General features: G+C 34.4%; 4 protein-coding genes and 1 non-coding gene across 5 annotated transcripts; 2 read left to right on the top strand and 3 right to left on the bottom strand.

Annotated features, from left to right (window-relative positions):
* Positions 1 to 765: 765 nt before the first annotated feature.
* On the top strand, positions 766 to 7,165 carry LOC107015923 (probable GMP synthase [glutamine-hydrolyzing]). Its single transcript, XM_015216367.2, has 4 exons — positions 766 to 1,281; positions 5,883 to 6,024; positions 6,114 to 6,255; positions 6,565 to 7,165. The coding sequence occupies exons 1-4, from the start codon at positions 882 to 884 to the stop codon at positions 6,898 to 6,900; spliced, it is 1,020 nt and encodes a 339-aa protein (XP_015071853.1). The 5' UTR covers positions 766 to 881; the 3' UTR covers positions 6,901 to 7,165.
* A 1,417-nt stretch (positions 7,166 to 8,582) lies between these two features.
* Positions 8,583 to 10,854, bottom strand: LOC107018294 (protein BRASSINAZOLE-RESISTANT 1-like). The gene is made up of 2 exons (XM_015218745.2): positions 10,266 to 10,854; positions 8,583 to 9,689 (listed from the first exon to the last, which is right to left on the bottom strand). Exons 1-2 carry the CDS (start codon positions 10,563 to 10,565, stop codon positions 9,000 to 9,002), a joined length of 990 nt encoding a protein of 329 aa, XP_015074231.1. The 5' UTR covers positions 10,566 to 10,854; the 3' UTR covers positions 8,583 to 8,999.
* Positions 10,855 to 13,420: 2,566 nt separating this feature from the next.
* On the bottom strand, positions 13,421 to 18,281 carry LOC107018140 (NEDD8-conjugating enzyme Ubc12-like). Its single transcript, XM_015218530.2, has 6 exons — positions 18,124 to 18,281; positions 17,017 to 17,130; positions 14,414 to 14,522; positions 14,126 to 14,204; positions 13,904 to 14,020; positions 13,421 to 13,826 (listed from the first exon to the last, which is right to left on the bottom strand). Exons 2-6 carry the CDS (start codon positions 17,123 to 17,125, stop codon positions 13,689 to 13,691), a joined length of 552 nt encoding a protein of 183 aa, XP_015074016.1. The 5' UTR covers positions 17,126 to 17,130; positions 18,124 to 18,281; the 3' UTR covers positions 13,421 to 13,688.
* A 4,646-nt stretch (positions 18,282 to 22,927) lies between these two features.
* LOC107015812 (geranylgeranyl pyrophosphate synthase, chloroplastic) lies at positions 22,928 to 24,247 on the top strand. The gene has a single exon (XM_015216229.2). It carries the CDS (start codon positions 23,000 to 23,002, stop codon positions 24,089 to 24,091), a length of 1,092 nt encoding a protein of 363 aa, XP_015071715.1. The 5' UTR covers positions 22,928 to 22,999; the 3' UTR covers positions 24,092 to 24,247.
* A 1,539-nt stretch (positions 24,248 to 25,786) lies between these two features.
* Positions 25,787 to 25,858, bottom strand: TRNAD-GUC. Its single transcript has one exon. It is a non-coding gene; the product is annotated as a tRNA-Asp (tRNA).
* Positions 25,859 to 25,966: the final 108 nt, after the last annotated feature.

Below are 25,966 nucleotides of genomic sequence, written 5' to 3'. Positions count from 1 at the left end.
TTCTTTTAACCAACTCTCCACTTTTCAACACCAACTGAATATGACTCTTTGCCTGAATAAGACAACAAAGACCTCAACTGCTTCCCCCTTTATGACAATTTCTAATTCCAATTTTACCCTCCTTACACTCAACGGTGTTAGGCTAGGTACAGAGTTTTTAAAAATCTATCTACTCCACAGAGATAAAGAGTAACGTTATCTGTACGTTCAATTCAATTTAAATTCAGTTGTAAAATTATATTGAGTACATTATTATTACTGTAACTCATGAAACACTAGGTCAATTGTGCCCTATATTCATTGTTTTTTCTAGAACTCCAGGATAACTCACAATCGCTATAATTTTTGTCACAGTTTCTGCCCTTTGGGTGAACATTTGTGCGAACTGAACAAATTTTCATTGTGTAATTAATAACTTGCAAACCACACAGAAATCTAATAAATTCCCGTTTTGTAATAGGCTGCAAATCACACATGAAATGTAAATCGCACTAGACAAATCTTATGCGACAGACTCAACTCAAAAGACATTGGGGGAGGATCATTCCGGGTGAATAACCTTTACATTGATTGAAATTACGCACTCACTAACATATTCTTTGTTTATTATTTTATTATGAACAAGTAAAAGCGGACGAAGAAACGCTAATAATGGCAAAATAGAGATATGACTCACATTTATGTCCGAAGTCCAAAAAGATAAAGAGCAACCGACACGTCAACAGTATCACTGAAACGTTTAAATCCAAATACTTTCCCGTTTTTAAAACTTCCAAAAAATAAAAACTCGTCCGAATTTTCAATTTCTCTCTCTTCACACTCCACTCATCCACCATTTTTCACCTTCAATCTCAAGCTTTGAAATCTCACTTTTTTCACAAATGTCATCGTCACCGGAGCTCCGGTCACCGGCGAAAACCGGCGGTGATACAAGGAAAATACTCGGTCCGGGAGGGAACAGGGTTAGAGATTCGGAAGAGCAGAAGAAGAAGAAGGAAGGAATGAAGAAGACTGAGTTCAGGAGTAAGAAAGCAGCAGCTTCAGTTACGCCGAAGAAAATTTTGCCTGTGAGGAGCAATGTGTCAGTTGATAGCTCCTCTTCGTCGGATTCGTCGATTGCGAAAGATGTGATTTTTTCGAAGAGAGGAGTTGAAAGGAGTACTGGTGTGAAAAAACCTGCTAAAGTTGTTCCTCATGGAGTTGAAGTTGAAGCAGCTGAAGCTTTTTCTCCGGTGGTTCCAATTCCGCTCAAACGTTGTGATTGGATAACACCGAATTCGGGTAATTTTTTAACTCATTTTCTGTTATTTCCATTTCTCGTTGTGGATGTGTGTGAGAGAGAATTGCAAATATGGACGCTTTAGGTGTTCTCGAGTTAGAGTTTAATGAATTGTGTTCAATTGTAGTCTCGGAAGCTAAATTACAAGTTTACTGAGGAGGCTAAGTTAGAATTTTAAGTTCATGGCTTCTAGATTCTAGAAAGAGCAACTTACTAGGTTCATGATGAACTAATCATGCTCATTGATCACTATTAAATGAATTTTTAAGCACCCTCACTTGTGGGATCACACTGGTTATGTTGTTGAAATGAACTTTTAAACACAAATATTAAGTCAGGACCGAATCTAGTCTTGTAGCTCGACTGGTGAGCAGGATAGATCAAAGTTGAATGAGGACGGTTTGCTTGTTGGTATTTGTTAATAGTGTGTGAATGTAAGATATTGGAACACGTAGTGATAAACCGGAAACTTAGGCTAAGGTGAATTTTATAGTATTGGAATAAAATGGACCAGAGTATCTAATAATGTTTCAACTTATTTGTATAATGGACTCCTAACTGATTCGGGAATGATGGGTGTGTTGGGCTTTGTGGAGGCTTGTGAGCCGGCCCGACCCATTACTGAAACCCTAGGTTAACTATTTGGTTTTCCTATAAATATGATCCTTGTATTTGTAATTCTAAAGTAGCACAAGTGAAATAAAAATCCTCCTGTTACAGTCGTGGAGTAGGGAAACCGAACCACGTTAAATTCTTGTGTGTCCCGTTTGTGTTCCGTTTCTCTTTTCTCTAGATTATTTGTGTGTGTTGTGTGTTTAATTCCCAACAATTGGTATCAGAGCGAGGTTTCAACAACATTGTAACACAAACTGTGAGAAATTGTCACCTAGGGTTCTTGTGTGAAGAACTGTGTGCAGGGAGGAGTAGCCGCCGTTACCGTGTGGGTAACCTCAAGCAGCAGCCGGCTAGGAGAACCGCGCAGGGTGCGAACAGCCGTCGTCCGTGTGCTGTCCGTCGCGCCGTTCCGTTGGCCGCCGCGTCGAGGAGCCTCAGATCCAGCCGCGAGCGTCCAGATCGTGAGCATCGTCCAAATCGCCGCCCGCTGTCTGTAGACGCCGTTAAGGGAATTGCCGAAGTCCTTTGAGATGGCAGAAGATGGGAAGTTCCGAATTGAGAAGTTCGATGGTACAGATTTCAGTTGGTGGAAGATGCAGATTGAAGATTTGCTGGTTCAGAAAGATTTGGACGTAGTGTTGGGTGACAAGCAAGGAAAATTGTCTGATGCAGAGTGGGCAGTTTTGGATCGGAAAGCTATGTCAGTTATCCGACTCTCGTTGACCAAGAATGTTGCGTTCAACATTCTTAAGGAGAAGACAGCGAAAGGCATCTTGGAAGCCTTGTCTAACATGTACGAGAAGCCATCTGCAGCAAACAAAATTTTTCTGATTAGAGAGTTGGTGAACACAAAGATGAAGGAAGGCAGTTCAGTTACCGAGCACATCAACTCATTGAATTCGATCTTAGCCAGACTTTTGTCAGTTGGCATTAAGTTCGATGATGAAGTTCAAGCTTTACTACTGTTATCATCATTGCCTGACAGTTGGTCCGGAACGGTTACAGCAGTTGCCAGTTCAGTGGGACCTAATGGATTCACCTTTGAGAAGATTCGTGATCTCGTTCTTGGCGAGGATGTCAGAAGAAGGAGTTCTGGAGAATCATCAGGTGATATGCTAAACGTCGTCAGAGGCAGAGGAAATAACAGAGGTAGTGGGAGCAGGAACCGAAGAAGGAGTCAGTCAAAGGCTCGGGATGGCTCAGGTGTAACATGTTGGAACTGCAAGGAGGTGGGGCATTTCAGGAATCAATGCCAGAAAGACAAACAAGTCAACATTGCAGAAGACAGCGTCAACGAGGATTTGTTTATCTGTTGCGCGGAGAGCAATGTGGATTCCTGGGTCATGGATTCTGGTGCTTCTTTTCACGCTACCCACAGCAGTGAAGCATTGCAGAATCTGGTTATTGGAGACTTTGGAAAGGTAAGGCTTGCAGACGATAGAGCTCTTGATGTTACGGGCATGGGTGACATGGTGCTGAAGACGCCAGTCGGTTTCTGGACCTTGAAGGATGTCAGAGTTGTTCCAAGCTTGACGAAAAGTTTGATTTCTGTTAGGCAGTTGGATGAACAGGGACATCATGTGAAGTTCGGAAATGGGCAGTGGAAGGTCGTGAGGGGCAATCTTGTCATGGCTCGTGGAACAAAAAGAGGATCGTTGTATATTGTCGGATTACCGTCTGAGGGAGTGACCGTCCCAGTTCAGAAGAAAAACAAAGTCCGGTTCACAGAATCTCGTGGGCAGAAGAAGGTTGTCTTTGCAAGAAAGAAACCCAGAGCCACAGGTCAGATTCAGGATGAACGAGCAAGGAAAGGTTCAGGAAGACCAGTCAGAGGCGTTTGTGGCAGTGGGAGCACCGGCCGTGCTTCAGCCAAGGCTCCTAGAAGACAGTGGGTCAAGAGAACCAGTATTCCAGCTGTTGATACGTCTCCAGAAAATTTCTTGCTGAGTATGGAGAGTGTTTGTTCTCAGGGAGTTCTAGGATCCGGCAGTTCGTGTCTCAAGTGGGAGCCGGTAGGGACCGAGGACGAGTCAAGGGCAGTTTCAGCCGTGACTGATGTGTTGAAGCTTCGGGGAGCTTCAACGGGCCTTTCAGTTGACTGATGAGAAGGCCGCTGTAGCAGGAGAGAGTTGAAAAAGATTACTAGACATACAAGTGTTCTAAGTGGATGACAGTTGAAATTCTTCAAGCCTCCAAGTGGGAGATTGTTGGGCTTTGTGGAGGCTTGTGAGCCGGCCCGACCCATTACTGAAACCCTAGGTTAACTATTTGGTTTTCCTATAAATATGATCCTTGTATTTGTAATTCTAAAGTAGCACAAGTGAAATTAAAATCCTCCTGTTACAGTCGTGGAGTAGGGAAACCGAACCACGTTAAATTCTTGTGTGTCCCGTTTGTGTTCCGTTTCTCTTTTCTCTAGATTATTTGTGTGTGTTGTGTGTTTAATTCCCAACAGGGTGATTGGTTGATATTATTTGAAAGGTCAATGGAGGTTGGTGACTAACTTCTAGCAGCTCCATATTGAATAAAACGAACTTGATGATCTGATCACTTTAGCAGTTTTTGGGATTGATTGACACCCGTGGTTCGTTTCCCTTGTGGGATATTAGAGATAGACTCATCCCCAGTGTTGGGCTTTCTAATATTTGACGACCTATGTTATATCACTTAATGCTCCAGATGTCCGTACTTGCCGAGGAGGTGTTAGAATTCCACATTGGTAAAGTACCTTGGTTAATCCTTGCCAATTGACCTCTCTTTTGCAGTTGAACTTGGCTAAAGGTCTATTTTCTTTCTTGAAGTATCGTGAATAGCTAAACGAGATAGTTTAAACGTCCATAATGTAAAACAAGGAGCATAAACTTTTCGAAAATGTATTTCCCATTTCCTTCTGGAAGAAAACTAGTGCTGCCTTATTCTGTCTTTTAGTACACAAACATAGGTTGTAGTATTACTATGTCCTTGAAGACATATTCTATCCTTGGCTGATATTTTTTGGACTCGAGCATTAATAATTCCTAGGTTAATGTATAATGCTAATCCTCTACTTCATTGCATTTTCAAATTTCTCCCACACTTTCTCCAACAAGTTGAAGAGGAGATGCATGGATGTCCCAATGCGGAGGTGTGAGAGATTGTCTCGCAGGATTATACTGGGTATGTTGTTGTAATTTTCTGTAACAAGAGGCATCAACCACAACATGAGTTGGTGCATTCTTTCTCACTGATAGTGATGAAGAACAATGTAAAAGCTAAAAAGAAAGAGAGAATGAGAACTATTTGCAAATAATAATTCCACGGGTGACCCTGACATTGCTTAGTTGAGATTTGGCAGGACCACAAACTTTTATGCTTCTCCTGCACCTTTAGGTTGGAGGTTCTAATCACCAGAAAGAGAAGTGTGAAAAGGTGCTATTGACCCCTGGGTAAGGGGGTTTAGGGGGTGAGTTGGCGCTTTAAAAATATAGAATCAGAAGATCGAGGAAGTTTGTGTATGACATGGTTATGAGTCAGAAGGTTTAGTGTTATTTCCCCTAGTCAATGTGCTTCACCTTGAATAGGTACTATGGATTGACGTATGTCTAATCCTCTCGGCTTCTTTTATCGATATGACAATAAAGCATGTAGCTAGAAGAATTTATTTGGGATGGTCCCACAATAAAACCCCTCATATCTATCAAAAGTTCTGAAACATGGTTTGACTTTGATTGTTTGGTTATGCATGTCAACTTTATATAACGACAATAACAACAACAAAATACCCAGTGAAATCCCACTAGGTGGGGTCTAGGGAGGGTAAGGAGGGTAGAATGTACACAGACGTAACCACTTCTCGTAGAGGTAGAGAAGTTGTTACCACTAGTTTCGGTGAGATGCTATTACGGTATTTCTTAAAGAGAGAATTTTGTTGGACAGAATTCCGCCCTTGATCAGGTGGAAGGAATAATTAATCAAATTCATCAACCTAATTCTGTTATTCCTTTTGCAGAACCCCTGTATATTTCATTCCATGACGAAGAATGGGGAAACCCAGTTTACGATGACACAAAGCTATATGAACTTCTTGCCTTATCCCAAGTATTGTCAGAAATGACTTGGCCTGCGATCCTTAATAAGAGACACATATTCAGGTCCACTATTAAAGATCATCTCTCAGATCTTCAGAAGTAGAAATCTTAAGTCCAAAAGTTTGAAATTACTTATGGTTTACATCTTGCAGGAAGTTGTTTGACAATTTTGATCCATCATGTCTTGCAAATGTTACTGAGAAAAGACTGCGCTCGTTGAGAGAAACTGGAAATTCATTGCTATCTGAACCAAAGATTCGTGCAATAGTAGAAAATGCAAAGCATTTCCAGAAGGTAAAAGGAACTTCTACAAGTACCTTTAGACCAGAAGTTGCAAAACTGATCCTAAACTGCTTTAGCTTTCCAAATATAGACGTTTCTTTGACTTTCTTCTAATCTTGAATCAAGTGATTATTATTTTTTAAACTTAGAAGGATTAGCTAATTCAAATTTTACTATATTGTCCAAAAAACATACCATCAGTAAACCGGTAACTGTAACCTTTACACTAAAACAGATAGTGAAATATAATTGTATGAACAAGTCAACTTTTCGTGTGGTGCATAATCACTGATGGCTCTCAAATATCTACTTGTCTTGCAGATACAGCAGGAGTTTGGATCCTTTAGCAACTACTTCTGGCGTTTTGTAAATCACAAGCCAATAAGAAGTGGATTTCGCTATGCACGTCAAGTACCAGTAAAAACACCAAAATCAGAACTTATGAGCAAGGACCTAATGAAAAGGGGCTTCGTTTGCGTAGGACCAACAGTTGTGTATTCATTCATGCAAGTGGCAGGTATATTTAATGACCATCTCATTACATGCTTCAGATACAACGAATGTAACAACGATAATATCAACAAGCACTCACAAACAAAGTTAGTAAAGACAGATATACAAGGCCGGGACCCTGTTGAGAACAACACATATGAGTAATGACCATTTGAGTTTGACATAGCTGATATCCTCTGTGAATCTGTATCAATAGCCTTGACGTACTTTTAACCAACAGGATTCTAATTTACAAGAGTGTTGCTTTGATTGGTAGTCTTTTCAGCTTTGCAATGTGTGTATTTAGAAACTTCCTAACTTTTGTATTTGTCATGTATGAAGAGATTGAAGGTTGTACTTATATCTATACACTATGGTGTCTGCTAATTTCTAATATTTGATGATTCTAGTGGTATGTTTTTCGATAAAAGGTCTAAATTTCCGTTGTATTATCCTATATTGCTCAAGTTAGTCCATTTATAACCTCATGGTTAGCAAATCTATTGTATTTACCATTGCCATTAATAGAGTTCTAACACAAATAGCAGGACTTTATGTGTCCATATCTACCCCTCGATATTTTTACTATGGTTTGAGCTTTATAATTGTGTTAAGAGTTCTCTTAGGGATCAAGGGAAAAATCGAGACTTTGTGAAGTTGCTCGATATTAGATAGTTCTAGGACATATTTGAGGACAAACCTTGCCATCTTTGTCCAGCAATTTACTAATGCTGGACCTTGTTGGCAATGTCTACATGTTTGTCTGCAATAAAATCCAACAGCTTAGCATATATACATATAAAATCCATTATTGGTGTTGTTTGGAAACTGTTTGACATTACCACATGTTTGATAATATTTTATGCCTTTTATCTTGATTTGACTATAAAAGGGCAAACAATGTCGAATTTAGAATTTGAGTTTATGAGTTTTGAATTTTAGAATAGACAACTTACTGATTGAGTTCTGGGTAAGTTTTTATTTTTCATTTTTATATTGGTATTGGGGCAGAGGAAGGGAAAATGGAGGAGGGGGATTACAAGGTGGGAATTGAACCTCACCAACATGTGAGTACTTAGATTCAGTTAGTTTCATAACACAGTTACGAAGTTTTGATCAAAGCTACTAAGTTCTGTCAAATCCGTAGCTAGGTGACAGAAGGGCAAAAATATAGCAGCAAGCAAGACATGTGACAATAACCGCGTTATGAGAAAAAAATAATGAAAAAGTAACTGTAGAGGAACATGTGTAATACAGTAGTACAGAACCCCACATCCAGACATTAGGCCGTGGTCTTGTACATTAAATCAGTTAAACACCATTTGTTTAATCTTTTTTTCTTCTCTGTCTGTGCTTGTGTTGATAACAAACGTGTGCATGAACATGCTATTATTATTAATATGACTACTGGTAGTTTACTAATGGGGCCAAATGAGTGACAAAGAAAATTCAACAACTTTGATTTGATTGTCAAAAAATTCCAACTTCTTGACATCCATCTTGCCATTGGCCATCCCTGTGGAAGTTATTTCGATTACAGAATCATGCATGTCTGTTGGAGTGAATTGGATGATCGAGCTGAATAGATTTCTTTTAGAGGGCTATCTTACTTTCACTCACTTATGAACCCTTGATGGAGTGAATTGGATGATCGAGCTGAATAGATCTTATTTTAGAGGGCTATCTTACTTTCACTCACTTATGAACCCTTGAGTCGTCAAAGTCTTTCTGGCCCACCATAGCTTGTCCTTTAAGGACATATGAGTTAAAATGGTATAGTGAAAGTGTGTATAAACAAAGAGAACTAGTACTAATGTTTTGATCTGGACATAAAGCATCAAAGAGACTTAAAGAATAGCACATCCATTGATTTTGAATTGAAGCTAGATCATAAAACAAGAAATCCAGTTGCATAACAACAAAGGGATCTACTATAATCAAGAAAATATAACTGTGGATAGTTCAGGTTTAAGGAGAACTCCTGCTAGTCTACAATGACTTGAAACAACTCTCAACCACAAGGAGATAGAAACCATCAACTATCTATACCTAAATGCTTATGACAAGACCCGAACTAAACTTAAAGGCCTCATCAGATAAGGCGAAAAGGAAAAAAAAAAGTCTGTATATAAGGTAAACAGCAACATGCAAGATCTATCTCTGTAACGAACATCTACTGGACTGCTTGAGTGATTCATCAGCTAGCAAGCTCGGATAATCTCAATCTGTAAATCCACACTGAGCAGTTCTTTTAATCATGAAAATCACATCCGAGCAGTCCCACTTCCGAGAGTGAGCTCCAGATCATCTAAACCAACCTCATGAATCTTTTCACCTTCCCATGCTGCCTTAACTGATACATTCTCAAAGTCAAATTCAATGCTCTTACCCTTGTCGATGATCATATCATTAGACGGAATTCTCTGAGCTACAGGCTTAATAAGATTAAAAGTCGGAGAAGTAGGGATCCCATTGGCTGCATACTTTTGAAAGCTCATCCACTGGCCAGAATCAATGGTGGATGAATCAGATTCGTCACACTCTGGTATTGTAGCAGGAGTGAATCGCTGACCTCGAGTTGGGCTAGTTGGGGCTGAAGCAGCATAGAAAGGGATATTTAGAGCAGACATAGACTCTCTAGCCAAAGTCTCAAGATTAAATATCTGCTTAGGGACTCTAGTTGGTGATGAAAGAGGTGGTGTTACAGGGGCACTGTTTGATATTCGTAATGGTGGTAGCGACAAGGGAATGGAACTATGGAGAAATGCAAATGGATGTGACGACATGTTAGCATCACCACGAGATGGACTGGGGAAAGACGAGGATGTTGGACTAACTTGGTAAGATGGAATCGGGCTAGCAAAGTATGAAGAGGGAGGACTTGGATTTCGTGAAGAACTTGGCGTTATGTTGGCTGAAGTGCCTCCAATCTCCATTGGAGTTGGCCTGCATCCCTGAAAACATAGTAAAAGAGGACATTTTCAAATCAAACTAGTGAACATAAATGATTAAAAGGCTCTGTAATCTGAGATAACAACTTCAACAGATTGCAACTTTGAATCTCGAAACACCACAACCAAATGCATCAAACCCCACCTTAGACACCAAAACACCCTGCTTATCCATTTCTATATTAAGAACAAGTCAATTCTTCCTTCTTGTTTTTTCCAGAAACAACTCCCATTCTCAGACAAATTAAACTACATACATTCATACCAATTATCCAGAAATGAGAACATGAACAGATTATAAGTACATAAAAGAACAATTGAACTAAAGAAAACACAAACTCAGAAGCTGTTCATAATCAATTCTAGATCAGAAAACCATAAAACAGTCAAAAACCAACTGAAAACAGATAAAAACGTAAACTTTGATCCACATTCAACAATCCCATTTTCCAAATCTATAGATCTAAGCAAACTCCAACCAAAAACACATCACCCCTTCAATTCAAACAAACAAAAACTAAGACACAAACACTACTTTAACCATACATCAATTAATAAAAGAAGATGAATTTTACTAACCTTTCTATAAGTAGTTCCATCAGGCTCAACAACCCATCCAGCTTCAACACAGAGAGCCTTCAAAACCTCATTGTTATCACAATGTTTAGGAAGATTATAATTCCCCTGTGCTCTTAATCCACTATAAATCTTAGCTGCTATTGCCCTTCTCCTCCTTTCCCTCCTCCTATTATTCTCCCTTTCCCTCCATGATGGCTTCCTCCTCCCACTACCACCACCACTACCACCACCACCACCACCACCACCTTCACCACCACCACCACCGCCCTCCACCGGCAACCCTCCACCTTCCCACATCATTTTCCCCCCAAAAAAGAATCGATTTTTTTCAAGATTTCTCAAATCAAGAAAATGGGTTTTTTTTATATGATGAATCCAAAGAAGAAAGAAGAAGAAAAAGGGGGGCTGGTCCCAGGTGGGTGTGTTCAGACAGCAGGTGGGTTTTGCTTACTGTGTTGTATAGGTACTAGGGGTGCCACTCTATAAAGCATTTTTTTGGGACTACTCACGAGAAATACGCTCTAAAGTTTACACTACTACAAACAATCTGAAGAATTTTCTTCTTTACTTTTCTTCTCTGTGTGTTTGTGTTATATATATATATATATATATATATGATGATGAAATGGGGTTTTGTGTGTTTTGTTTTTTAGCAAAATTATAATAATTGAAGAGATAAAGTTTGTTACAGGGCTTCAGAATTATCATGTGTAAGCGTTTTTCATTCTATTTTTTAAAAATGCCAAAAAAAAACTTTGACTACTTTTTTAGATTTTACTAATTACATGATTAGACTAAGACTAAATTATTATTTTTTTGACTGTTATTTAAGAGTTGAAATAATTTTTTACTTATCAAATGAAGTAAGATAATAATTGTTATTTACTAGTTTATATTTTGGAATTTAAATATAAAGTTTTTAATGTTTGACTGCTTTTTTAAAATTTATTAATGGAGTAATAGCTATGTTATTATAAGTTTTCTGGACTTAAATCGAGGATAGTTATGGTAGATACGTAGATAAAATTAAAGTAATTTTTTTTGGTATAATTGTGATAAATTTTATAGATAGAAAAAACGGTTAGGCAGTAACAAAGATATTATAATAAGGTTGAATCCGAAAATTTGAGTGTCAAAAATTATAATATAACTTATTTATAAATTAATACATGATTTTAAGCTTCTAAACGACTCAAGTGTTTGAAATAAAATAAGTAGTGTCAATGGCATTTTTATTTCATTATATTTTAGATATATATATGATTTTTATTGTTACATTAGTTAATTTCAAATATATACAATTTAATTTTTAATTAGTTAATGGTCTGAAATTGTAATGAAGATTACGAGGAAAGAGTCTGCACTGACAGTGTGGGGATCAGATCAGTTGATTACACAGAGAATCAACAAACATATTTTGATTTTCGTGCAAATTCTGTTCTTAAGAAAATCAAAATTAACCGCTCGTTTTATTTCACGTGACACTATTTTTCAATCTTGAGATTTAAATAAGTATATTTTAAACATTTTGAGCGATAAACTATTGTGATTTTTATAATGTGTTTTACTTATTTAATAAATATATATATTATATTTAAAAAATTAAAAATTCAATGTAAATTTTTGATCAAGCGTAAACTGTTTGATTTTTTTAAAAAAAGGAAAACTATCAAAAGTCTATTATACTAGTTTTTATTACTATAATTTTCTTATTCCATTCAATAAAACAAAATAATGCATAAATAAAAAAAGTGGTTTCAATAACAGTCTATTTTATATAAATCAATAATGATTGTGGTAGGATAGTGAGTTTTGAGTTTGGATATGAACCTTTGTGATTGTTGTTAATTTTTTTCTCATAAATTCAATTATTCAAACTCTAATATAAATATTAATTATATTTTTAAAAAAAAAACAACAATTTTACAAATCTTTGTGATTGTGGGAGACAATTATTTTCTATTTACACTTTTATGTAAACTTTATTGCTTGTAAAAAGCAATTTTGTAATAGAGATGTCTCCTCGATTATTGAAACAGTCAACTAACCAATAGTTACTTGCCACATCAGTAATTGTGGTCCCACTCCATTTGCTCAGCTCAATTATTAGCAGATCAGATCAGTCAATTGTTACATCGGACACAAAAATTAATTAGGATGAACCTCTCGATTTTATCTAAATCCGTACTTAATTTATAGTTAGTATATTCAATTTTCGAACATATGAATTTCAAATTGAGAAATGTGAACCCTAACTTCCAAGCCTAAATGTCCAAAAGTTCAAATTGCACAAGCTATAAACTAAATTTGACGATCCCCAATTTTAGATTCACATTTTTAAAGTTTAACCAATCAAGATTAACTTGAGACACGGATTTTCAACTTCAGTTCCATGTAAAGTTGATTTTGAAGCGACTAAACAATAAAGTTTTTGTACTTTTCAACTTGGAAAAATTACTTAAATGAATGTCTTTTAATAAATAATTACTGATTTTAGTAATACTTTTTATTTATTATCATTTATAACAATACTATATTAAGTCTGTAATATATATTAACCAAGTATACATCAACACGTATTATAACTGTTTTTAAAAATATATTATGCTCGTTTGGTAAGAAGTTGACACATTGTATCATACATATATTAAAACATGTGTTTAAATGTATTATCCATCAATAAAAGTAAGTTATACTATATATAAATAATAAGTTACTTTTTGTAATATGAATTAAAAATTTATTATAAATATATTAAAAGTGATAAAGTAAAAAAAATGATATTACTATAAATGATAAATATATTTTATTTGTAGTATACTTATATAAGTTTCCTTTCAACTATACGTTAAGTAACACTTGGCCCAGTTAACAAGAGCCGGAGCCCGGCAGTAGAGTTTTGGTACGAGATTCAGATGAACTCAATACTTTTAGTAATGCTATATAAATTTGTTTATAATTTTATAAAAATAGCAATAATCAATTAAGATGAACCCTATATTGAGTTCAACAGTAAAAAACTTAACCCCTAGTTTTAAATTCTGGATCCGCCTCTGTCAAGCAAAAACTCAACAAATCTGAGCAGACACCCTTTTTCTTTTCTTGAATCATGTGCATCCTGGAGTAAAGTAATGAACTGAAAATGCACCTTATCATGTTTGAATCTCCTCATATGATGATGTGAAAATGAATTCAAATTGTGCAGAAAGTTCATCAAAACATAGGTCTACATCAATGGTCTTTACTTATACACGAACGTATCCGAAAAACAAATTGCAGAGTTACACTTAGCATACAGGAATTTTTTTCTGGTTCGACGTAAATTTAAAGACATTTGAATCCAATCTGAGGCAGAAAGATCACCTGAAATAATTTTGCATCCAAACTTTACAGACTCTCTCTATTGTTTCAGCCTTGAAGATGCTACATGCAACGGGTAAAGAACGTTTGCCCGACATAGCCCCCATGCATTGCCCTTCTGACATTGGATTCAAACATCTTCGGGTTGTCTCTCAATACAGCAGCTGCATCGTGATTGAGGGGATCCTCATGATTCGGCTCCTGTAGAACCACAAGTTCGGATTGTTAAATACTTCGGATGAGGGACAAGTATCTTTATATCAAAATTAAGAAAATACCGTGAACAGATGATATAAGCCATAGATAATGGTGTTAATGCTGAGCACAGGCTTCCAGTCTTCTCGAAGAATGTTGAGACACACATTTCCTTCCAAGTCGATATTTGGGTGGTAAACCTGCTCCAACAACCAAAAAAAGGGTCTTACCAATGATGATGATGATGAAGTGTCGTAGTCTCGACACATTCTAGAAGAAAATAAACGAGTATAACCAATACCCACCTTTGTCTTGCACTTAACCTTTGGTGCCTCGTGAGGATATATTGGAGAAATACTGAAAGAGAACGTAAATGTGCCACCCCTATATACAGGAACAATGAAAAATAAGCAATAAATGAAATCACTATAGAAAGCCAAGTTAAATTCACCAACGTTCCCGTTTTCTTTAAAAAAGCAGAAAGGCGAAAATACAGTAGAACTAGCAACACAGGAATTATTTTTGTAGAAGTAAGAAACTTGAAGATTGGCCTACAAAATAAGTGATAGGTAAGTTGTAATAAATTTACTTACATATAATATCCTTCATCAGGCCGAATGGTGACTTCAAAGTTCATGAGGTCATCTTTTCCATTGGGAAATGATATGCTACATGTTTTGGGTAGATTTAGCTCACTTATATCTATAAGAAAAAAGATGAAAAGGTTTAGTCGTCACAATTTAGATGCAAAAAAATAAAATAAAAAAGCGACAGGAGATACAAAAAGGAAAAGTAAGAGAAACAAAATACGTTGAAGTTAGGACAGAGATACAAATAGTTAATAGATCCCTTGCGTTAAGTGAGAATTTTACATGAAACTCTTCAATTCCAAAGAGTAGTCAGCTAGAGATAAGAGGAAACAGAAGCTAAGAAATTATCATGCTGTAGTCTCACATCAAGCAACAGAATCCCCCACCCCACCTCTCTATGCTTGAGTGCACATACATAATAGCCATAGTATGCAGAAGACAGCACTAAGATTGAGAACTTGGATATACTGAAGGTTCTGAGAAATCAACACAGTTTGTCACAAATTATGCACCAGGAGAACGAATCAATAGAAGAATGACAATAAATGATATTTGTCTGAAGTAATAAATGGGAAAATTTTGAAAAAACCCTGATTGATGGAAATGACTGATGATCCGTAGAGTACTAACTATTATGATGACAGCTTAAGACTTTGCACAGTATTTAGCTCAGTGAGTGAGAAGGTAGAAGAGACTGTCAATTCACTTGACAATTTCTTTTCTTTTTTGGAGATGGTAATATTGATTCTATACACCACAGGTATAACTAAATCAAAAGTGTAGTTACCCTACAAAAGTATTACGACTTACATCTTATAGTTCAATTCTATTCCTTACAGAACGTCTAAGACATCAAAAATATCTTCGGTTTGAGCTAATAGTTGCTCACACCAAAAATAAAGAAGGCATAAGAAATTCATTTTGAAATCCTGCAAGTTGTTCTGCACTTCGTCAAAACATCTTTTGTTCCTTTCAGTCCAGAGACTGACCACCAAATGCAGGACGGGACAATCTTCCATCTCCCTTCCTTCTTACTCACATAACCATCCACTCCAGCATCTTAAAACATCTGTTATGCTTCCAGGTTTCACCCACTTGATTCCTTTCAGGCTGATGAACCATCCTCCACACTGTTCTGTTTGTCTCAGCTTGTTCCCTACATATAAAGCACCTTGAAACTAGTTGGTGACCCCTCTTGTTCAGATTTTCCTGTGTCAAAACTACCTTTTTAGACAAAAAGCCAGATGAAACAGTTTAACTCTGTAGGGACTTGTTCGTTTTCATATCACCTTCCAAGCCCAAATCACTTTCCTGCACCACTGCTATATTCAGTTCCTTATATGCAGACTTGACAGAGTAGCATACCCTTCATGTACTTGATCCATTCCAGCTTGTCTACCCCTCCATTAAGATTGTTGAAACCTGCTACCCCTTCTCGTCTCCTTAGGTGTTCACTTGACAATTCTAAAAGACAAATTGAGGTGGGCGGGCCAAAAAGAAAAAAACTTTGTACACTTTTTTCAACTTTCAAAAATTTTGTACTTCATTCAAATTTTCAAAAGTTTATACTTATTTCAAAATCAAAATATGCAAAAGCAGGGGAGGCACCTCTGCATCTACCCCAGCTGTCTGTACCAACCCTCCACTTTTTTCCTTTTCTTTTCTATAACCGTGATGTCCGGGACAACATGTGTGCACCTCCACTAATTTCACGGAATACCTGAACCTTCCATCAGCCATAGGAATCAAGTAACTCTATCCATCAAGGCTAGGACAAATGGGAAGACATCACCGAATATATATTGTCTCTTCTGGAATTTAAACCTGAGACTTCATGGTTCTTCACCCACTTCATTGACCACTGGGCCACAACTTTGGTTTCAATTGTATCAACCCTCCACTACCTCCTACTTTTTTACTGTTTAGTCGGTAGGTTCTTATGAATGTGGCAAGAGGGTACGACAGAATGAATTTGATTCTAAAGCCCAACTAGTAACAAGGTCAGCAAGTAACTTTGTTGCACTTTTAAGCACTAGCAAATAAGATGGAGAAGAACAGGATGCGGCAATCGGCAAAGTGGAACAAGGAAAAATGGAGAATGTAGGAGGATGACATTACTCAATCCCACTCAAATGAAAAATGAACAGAAGATGCAAGAATTCAATGTCATTTCCATGAACTATAGCCACCTACACTCACTCCCTGCTTTAAAGATTTTTTAAGTACTTCCACAACACGCAATTTTTCACTTAAGCTCTCCATTGTGCATATTCTTCCAGCAGTTTTCGAGAAAAGGTAGATGTGGAAAGAACCATAAAACTTCCTAGATAACATACATTACAAACATAATTCTTTTCAAGAAGTCTTGAGAGCCTAAATTTTCCTGCATCCTTAATGAGTGCCAAGACCTCAACAATAATTTTATCCTGACACTAACAGTAACCTACATATATTTTCAATTAGGATCGCTAATGCAGCACTCATTTCCACATTCTCAAAGCAGAAAGTGACCTTCCTGCCTGGAAGTAATACTGCCATACAAATGCAGAATTCCAAGGGCATTAGTTAACCTAAACAGTTCAAAAGAGTTGGAAAAAAGAAACCACCTTTATGAAGACGCAACTCTCCTGGACTTTGTTTCTTGACTGGTGGCTTTCCATTTGCGTTCTCAGCTTGTTCTCTCTGCTTTTCTTTTACTTTGAACAACTTAATCATGGTCCCTGCAAGAGAAAACATATAACATAATTAGAGCACGATAGACCATCCAAGTACATGAAACTATTCTCACATCTTTTTCTTTCCTAATAACCACGTAACAACCTTCAAAGACATAAAATTTGCTGAAGTTATATAAAATTTGTTGAAGTTATATCCATGAAGACCCTGTATCCTTTCTTTCCGTACTTTATAAAGATTTCATCAGCATGTTCTGAATTGTGAAAATGGATCATTTCTTTTCGTAAAAGAACAAAAAAGGGGTTCATATTTCGTATTCTAATCCTATTAATCCCCTGGTTTAAATAAACTATTTCTATAAATAATCCTATTAATCATACCACAGGCATGCTTGGCAGAAAGGACATGTAACCAACTCCATACTATGAAAAAGTGAATGTCCCAAATCAAAAGCGAACTTCATTCCTATCGAATTAAATGTTTTTAACAAAAGTAAGACAACCGCTCACCCATAAGCTATGTTGCTCGAACTCTTCAAAAATGTTAATCGGTGCGTGTCGTATTCTCCAAAAATACTGATTTTTTTTGGAGAATCTAACACGGATGCAGCACCCAAAGTGAAAACCAGCGCAAACTTAGCTCATAAGAAAACTGACCAACATCAAAAACTCTAAAACCTAGTCGGTGCAAGCTATGACCCAAGTCAAAGACTGAAACTTTAGCAGAATCAATAAGCAAATATAGTCTATAGAAAGTAAAATTGAAACAAACCCAGATATAAAATCATTAATACAACAAGAACAAACAGGAAAAAACAATCCGCTCAGATCAAACACACCAGCAAACACTTAAATTCATTGATTAAACAGCTTAAAACAGTCAGCAAAACAAAGGGTTTCGATAGATTAAAGCAACTAACAGTACTCTGATTCGATTATACGATCTGGGTACCAATCAAAACACCCAAAAAATCACTGAATCTACAAAAGGGTATACATCTACAAGTAGATAAAAAGAGCTGAAACAAGAAAAAGAACCTGTTTAGATGAGAAGATGCAGAGTAGAAAGGGTATTTTTTCTGATCTCAGGTTAGCGTAAACCAGCAAAGGGATTCTCTCTTCTCTCTTATCGAATTGATTGATGAGAGAGAATCTAGAGAAAGAAACAAAGGAAAGAAGAAATACGCTGGACGCCAGTCCAACTTTTTATATTTTCACTCCACAACCACAAATACTTGGTTCTACACTATTCAACACATTCTGAATCGTTTGATCGAGAGCAAGTTATTTTTAATTTAATTTTTTTAAAATATATTATGTCATATTTTGTTATTTTAATTTACATCTTTAATCAAATATAAATATTTTATACTCTATGTCAAAAATTTTATATTTTATATCTCATTTTAAGTATTTTTCTAGACGTTATTGATAGTGCATTTAGATATTGAGTTATTAATTTTATAATAAATTATGTTATGCTCGACTGGTGATTAAAAAGTAAATTATTCATGAATAGAATATGATGTTTGATTTATAGTTTATAAATTTATATAATTAATATGTGTATTAATTATGAGGAAGATATATGTATTGTTTTATGTAGAATAAAACATGAAATAATTAATAGCTATATAAAATAGTGTGTAGATTTATTAATGAGTATAACTAAACTTTACACTACTACTATTTTTATAACTCTAACTAGTTATTAAATGATCTTTTAGAATTTGATGGATAATCAATTAGAATTAGATAAATATTAATAATTAAATGGCTGTTAACTCTTTTATTTTTATTATAAGTTGTATAAGATTTCCTCCTAATTATATATGTTAATTATGCAACTTTCTAATTGTTTTTATATGAATATTTTTTTTAAAATCTAGTTATCAAATGTTATATAATTAATATATGAATAAGTTGTTTCTCCACTAGAAGTATCACTAGTTTTGATATTATTTAGATGTAATAGTGAAATGATGTTACATATAACAAACATATTGGATATTTAGTTATGTAATTATTTTTATAAATTTATTTGTTAGTTTATGTTACCTATAAAATTTCATAAGATAAGCTAATGTTGTTATCATTTTTATGAGATATTTTTATTTTATATATAAGAGATCTGAAATGTCATTATTTTTTCTTTAATTATATAAGTCATTATGAAAAGAAAATCATCTTACGATTATCTTATCTAATATAATACAAAATATTTATTATCAGAGTGAATATTGAACCCGTGAAAATTTATGAGGTCTAACTATAGCGTTTGGCACGATTAGTAATTTTGATATTATTAGTATTATAATTTTGGTATCATTTTATTCATAATATTCTAATAATATTGATCTAGACACTAAATGTTATATATGCCTTTTTCAAATAATTTCTTGATCTATCTAATTTGAATCAAAGATATGTTTTATATTATACTATTTATATTTCGTATTTGATCCAACAAGTTAAATATTTTTATCTAGCCATAAAATATAAATATTTATTAAATAATCTTGTTATTATTAAATCCAACTATATAAGTATAATTTATATCATTGATATCAGGATAAATTATTAGCTAGCATTTCATAAATTTCATAGAGTTTTCCCCTTTTTATAGATTACATTCTCTTTCCAATTCTGTTGTACGTTTTACTTTTAGTTAATTAATATATTTATCATTAGAAAATTATCTTAAAGTTATCTCTATAAGTAATCGAACTTCAATATAAAACAAAGGCTTAATCCATTAGTGGCTTCATAAGTTGACATCAATTTTCACTAAGACACCTTAACTATGCTTTGTTCATTTTAGACACTTCAAGTCATACTGCATTATGTCATTTTAGCACTTTTTTAACAGTCAGTCAAATATATTATAAGGTGTGTGTAACACACTCGCCCAATGACGTGTCAAAGTGACAAATTAAATAAAAACACGTGGCATATATATTAAAAATAATTTTTAAATGATGATATTTTTGTAGAATGAAAAAGTAACCAACGACTTAAGGGCATGTGGAATTTTTTATACAAAAATTCAAAAAGAAAAAAATCCAACCCTACAAAGGTCATCTTCTCCACCCCACCCACCCCAACCCCTATCCACCTACCTAGATCATCTTCTTCACTATTCCCCGCCCACCCAACGTCTCTACACCTTTGCCCACCCTAACCCCAACCCCAACCCCTTCCCACTCACATCGTCTTCTCCACCCTCTCCCACGCTACCCATCGTTTTTTTTAAGTTTTTTCGTTGTCCTTCTTATTTGTGACAACATGAATCTTGGGTTAAAATTTATTTTTTGTGAAATCTCATTGTGTTGAAATTCTTTTTTTTTTTGTTAGTAGCATCATTAAAACTATTTCTCCATGGAAGGAATTCAAGTTTTGAGAGATGGTGGCTGAGAAATGAGGAAGAAAATAAAAAAAAAATGATTAATGAGCCTTTCACGCACCGGTATGGAGTGTACTACACTCACTATGTCATGTCAGTAAAAAGTGTCAAAATGACATAACGAGACGTGACATGAGGTGTCTAAAATGAACAAAACTTAGTTAAGGTGTCTAAGTGAAAGTTGGTGCCAACTTTAGGGGGCCACCAATGCTCAAATTCTTTGAAAAAATTAATGCTCAGCTTTGCCACTATATTTTATAGGCATAATACATAAATGTGTCTTTTAACTTGACCGTGTTTCACCTTTATATCCTTCAACTTTGGGTTTACACAAATAAACACTTTAACTTGTATCAACTTGAACAAGTAGACGCATGAGTCTTACGTAGCATGGTACACGTAGGACAAAAATGACATGTAGGACATGCGTGTGTATTTGTTCAACTTTATACAAATTTAAGTGTCTACTTGTGCACATCCAAAATTAAAGGTCATAATATAATTTAAAATTAAATTAAAGAGCATATATATATTTATGTAGTATACAATTTTATATATATAAGTTTACTTTTAGGATAGGACTTCATTACGTGTCAAGGACAAAAATAAACCTATTTCTTAATGGAGGAGTAACTATTTTATTAGAATAAAAGTCAATAGATTGCAAAGTTAAACTTCAAAATTTGATTATTTTTTTTCCCCTTCGATCAATAATTTTACTGTACAAATAATAATAAATGTTTTTATTCTTTGCTTCGTGTAAAAGAATGTTAATCAAAGCCACTTTTCAGCCTTACAACTAAAATATAGTCACTATAATGTCGTAGTTGAAATGGCATGATAAAATACGAAAAATTATTTGTGAAAAATTTTATTTCTGGTGACTATTTTTCAGTTATATGAACTAAAAAGTGATTATTTGTGAATTGTATTCAAACATATTTTGACCTCATTTTCTCTGTATTATATATCACTTTCTTTTATTTCCTAATTTGGCTTTTTTTAATCTTTATTATGTAGCTACTCTTCAAGATTTTTTCCTTTATCACGTATGGACGCGTTAATTTTCTTTTTGAGAAATACATAAAAGGGAAAATAATATGAGTGGATCGCAAATTACTATTAACTTCCAAAATTTTGGAGATTGCCTAGAGATGGCAACGAGGCGGGGCAGGGCAAGAGAAGCCTTGACCAGCTAATTTTGTTTGCTTGTATTTATTTATATTCTTCACATCAAACGATCCTTAACTAGTTCATATCTTTTTAATAAGAAAAAAAAAGATAATATTCATATAGTTATTCAATTATGGTTAGCTTTCATTGAAAGTCACCCGGCTATAATAATTCTCTTGGAAGATTGATCAATTTTCATACTTAGAAAGTAACCTCGACCTAAATAAAGAATTGGAGTAATGCCTTTAACTCAATAAAAATAGTGGTTGATAGCATTACCACTCGATAACATGAAAAATATCTGAAATCAACAACTAACTTTTATGTTATGAAATAAGTTACTTATATTTTATTCTTTGAAGCAAAGGAAGACGAAGTTTGAATTTAAATTTTATATTTATAAATATATAATAAGTACTTTAAAAAATGACGAATCAATATTATAAGTAATCTCTTCCCACAAATTGAACCTAGTAAGATCTTCAAGAAATTCTTTGATTTCTTCTTGAAACATGATTAATCAATATTGTATCTTCCAACTTCACTAAAAGAGAAGCTTGAAATTTCCTAAAAGGAAAAATAAGTAAATTTTTTTAAGACGATCTAATAATTAAATTATCTTTTTTCTTTAACGATCTGCTAATATAATTTAGGTGGAACTTTAAAAAGTTATTTGATATGACATATACGATAAAAATATAACACTATTTTATTCTATATTTAATTGGAGGTATTTGACTATCATCAAATTGTTACATTCTCACGAAAATGAGAATGTGAGATAAATAATTCATTTCTTCTATTTATAAAGTCACTCTCATTCTTAGCAATACAAACATTTATATTATTTACTTAGGTCATTCTTTTTCAATTAAATTCAAAAGAAAGATAGGTTATTATTCAGTTAGATCATTTATTTCAAATAAACTCAAAAGAAAATAGATTATTTATTTTAAAAACAACAAAATTTGTTTGGGTTTTCAAAGAGCATTACTCATAGGATTAAAATGGAAAAATACTGATTAATCAAATCTTAATTTATTCCATGGACAAGTAATTTTGAAATATATGATCTTAATTGGAATTTTTTTTTGAATATAATTCTTGATTTAATAAGTGGACTGGTAGTTTGGAACATGTGATCTTAATTAAGAAAAAGTTTTAATTAATCTTTAATTTAATAAATGAAAAAGTAATTTGAAATATTAAATTGATAGAAAATATTATTTGAAGTGATAAAAAAGGAAAAAAACAACACTTCTATCACCCCTATAAAGTCATTCCATTTCAACAATATTTATACATATTTTTTTTAAGCTTAGCTTTTTGGAAAAGAAAATGAGATCTATGAATGTTGTTGATTCATGGGTTCAAGCTTGTTTAGTTATCAATCAATCTTTACCTTACAATTCGTTTAATGGATTGATGAAAATCAATTTGAAAAATCGAAAATTTTTGAAACAGAGTTTATGTTATAGACCATTTTCATCTGTAACTGTTTCAGCTATTGCTACCAATGAGAAAGTTGTTATGGAAAAAGAAGAATTTGATTTCAAGGTTTACGTAGCTGAGAAGGCGATTTGTGTAAATAGAGCTTTGGATGAGGCTATAATGGTAAAAGACCCACCTATGATCCATGAAGCAATGCGTTATTCGCTTCTCGCCGGCGGGAAGAGAGTCCGGCCGATGCTCTGTTTTGCTGCCTGTGAACTTGTTGGGGGAAACCAAGGGAATGCTATGGCGGCTGCTTGTGCTGTTGAGATGATACATACTATGTCTCTTATTCATGATGATTTGCCTTGTATGGATGACGACGATCTCCGCCGTGGAAAGCCGACGAATCATAAAGTGTACGGTGAGGATGTGGCGGTCCTCGCCGGAGATGCGCTACTTGCTTTCGCATTCGAGTACCTCGCTACCGCTACAATCGGAGTTCCTCCGTCGAGGATCCTCGTTGCTGTCGCCGAATTGGCGAAATCTGTTGGAACGGAAGGGTTAGTAGCTGGACAAGTAGCGGATTTAGCTTGTACTGGTAACCCTAATGTGGGATTAGAAATGCTTGAATTCATTCACATACACAAAACGGCGGCGTTGCTAGAAGCTTCCGTTGTAATCGGAGCAATCCTCGGCGGCGGAGCTGATGAAGAAGTGGATAAGTTAAGGAGATTTGCCCGATGCATCGGTTTATTGTTTCAGGTAGTTGATGATATCCTTGACGTGACAAAGTCGTCGTCGGAGCTCGGAAAAACCGCCGGAAAAGATTTGGCGGTTGATAAAACGACGTATCCGAAGCTGCTGGGATTGGAAAAGGCTAAGGAATTTGCGGCGGAGCTCAACGGCGAAGCTAAACAACAGCTGGCGGCGTTTGATTCACACAAAGCTGCTCCATTGATTGCTTTAGCAGATTACATTGCTAATCGTCAAAATTAGGATTTTTTTGTGGAAAATTTTTAGTTTTATGAAGTAATTGAATGAATGTAGTTCTTCGTAATGTGATTTGAATCTTGATTTATCAAATGAAAATGAAAATGAAGGTCATATATTATATTATTAATAAATAAAGTCGGTTTTGAGTCGTAAATTCAATTACAATGTATGTTTATGTTACATTCATTCACGTATTAGTAATACTTTAGCTATTGTATTTTATTTTTTTTACTTTAAACGTCAAGATGCTTTGGGCAACATATATTAGTTAGAAAGGAACATTTTGCTATTTTATAAGTAGCAATTGAACACTTTTGAGTTTTGATTTTGAACGCGAAATATTTTAAGTAGTAAAGTAGATTAATTTTTATTTTTTGCAATTGTGTGTTTAGATATTACATAACCAATTAAGATTGTTTTGTGTTATATTATGATCAATTGAAAATTATGTTGAGAAATGTTCACCTTACTTTCTTTGTTCTAAGTTGTTTGTGTTTTACTAGAATTAGCTAACGTTTATAGTGGAAAATGTTTGTGTTTTCTACGTTATCTATGTTCTAATTTGTTTGTTATTTCATTTTTATCTATTTTAAGAACAAAGTTTTTTTTTTCCTGTTTTAGCAATATTTTACTGATGCTTATGTTAAAATGTTGATTACCTTATCTTCATGTACGTATTAGTAATTTATGATTTAATTACTTATATATTAGTTATTATATTTTCTATCTAAAAGGCGAAGATACTTTAGGCAATATGTACATGTTGTTAGAAAGGAACATGTTGCTCCTTCCTGATTTCTTCCTAACTAGCAATCGAACAACTTCTGAATTTGATTCTTCTTTAAATTTAAGCATAAACATACAATGCTTTAAATACAGCGTAAATCAATCAATATTGTTTAGTATTTTATTAGAATCAAATGAAGTTTATATTGGAAAATGTTAGTACTTTCTTTGTTTTTCTTTATGTTTTTTTTTAATTTATTTTTAAAAAAAATAAAATAAAATTTAGCAAATTCTTTATTTTCTAACTTTCGAAGGTGATTAGATGCGTGTTGTATTCAATTTTGGTTCCTCGTAGAAAATGAAAGACCACCATTGGCTGTATGTACAAAAGAAGTAAATTAATTGGAACGGAATCTGAATCACATGTAATACCAATAACAATAACGATGTGGTGGGTTCAATTTGGCATTAGTGGAGCCCACGTGAATAGATAGGATTCTTCCACTCCATATTTAAAATAAAATTATTTTTTTTATATTTTGATACTTTTTTGATAAAAATTTTCATTTATCGAATTTCTCTACATAGAAAGTGATTTCAAACTCTGATAAGAGCATGATGCTCTTAATAAAAAGTCAATGGAAGTGTTGAAAACACCCCTAACCTTGACGATAAGTTAAAAGTATATTTCACTCATAGCACAAGATTTGAGTGTATTTAAATTTAGTTAATCAAGTAAAAAATATTTTTAAAATTGTTAATAGTTCGAGGATGAAGCTAATAATTTGCGCAGAGTTTAGAAGCATTTTCAATATTCTAAAAAAAAATTATATCAAAGTGTTAACCCTTAAATAAACTTAACATAGTGCAAATTCCAATTATTTGAAACTTTATGAAAATATAAAAAATTATAGGTTAAGCACTAGAAGAATAAAATTAAAAATATATATATACTTTTAGAAAAAGTTATAACGCCGCTGCCGGGGATCGAACCCGGGTCACCCGCGTGACAGGCGGGAATACTTACCACTATACTACAACGACTTGGTTGTTATATGTATCCAACGATCCATATTTCTCAAGGAATTTATTTTGGTATGAACGCATTTCTCATGTACACTTATTCTCTCTGTTTAAAAAAATAAGTGATGT

The sequence above is a fragment of the Solanum pennellii genome, chromosome 4, assembly GCF_001406875.1.
Source record: "Solanum pennellii chromosome 4, SPENNV200".
Classification (NCBI taxonomy): domain Eukaryota; kingdom Viridiplantae; phylum Streptophyta; class Magnoliopsida; order Solanales; family Solanaceae; genus Solanum; species Solanum pennellii.
The sequence above is the reverse complement of the archived record's forward strand: the minus strand, read 5'-3'. Positions and strand labels throughout refer to the sequence as shown.

Bases quoted from the DNA above. Each gene is read 5' to 3' on its own strand.
- LOC107015923 (XM_015216367.2), top strand. From the start codon at position 882: ATGTCATCGTCACCGGAGCTCCGGTCACCGGCGAAAACCGGCGGTGAT. The intron at 6,025-6,113 runs GTCCACTATTAA...TACATCTTGCAG, and splicing joins AATAAGAGACACATATTCAG to GAAGTTGTTTGACAATTTTG. The intron at 6,256-6,564 runs GTAAAAGGAACT...CTTGTCTTGCAG, and splicing joins ATGCAAAGCATTTCCAGAAG to ATACAGCAGGAGTTTGGATC.
- LOC107018294 (XM_015218745.2), bottom strand. From the start codon at position 10,565: ATGATGTGGGAAGGTGGAGGGTTGCCGGTGGAGGGCGGTGGTGGTGGT. The intron at 9,690-10,265 runs GTTAGTAAAATT...CTATGTTTTCAG, and splicing joins ATGGAACTACTTATAGAAAG to GGATGCAGGCCAACTCCAAT.
- LOC107018140 (XM_015218530.2), bottom strand. From the start codon at position 17,125: ATGATTAAGTTGTTCAAAGTAAAAGAAAAGCAGAGAGAACAAGCTGAG. The intron at 14,021-14,125 runs GTGGGTATTGGT...TTGTTGGAGCAG, and splicing joins AGGTTAAGTGCAAGACAAAG to GTTTACCACCCAAATATCGA. The intron at 13,827-13,903 runs GTATTTTCTTAA...GTGGTTCTACAG, and splicing joins GCTTATATCATCTGTTCACG to GAGCCGAATCATGAGGATCC.
- LOC107015812 (XM_015216229.2), top strand. From the start codon at position 23,000: ATGAGATCTATGAATGTTGTTGATTCATGGGTTCAAGCTTGTTTAGTT.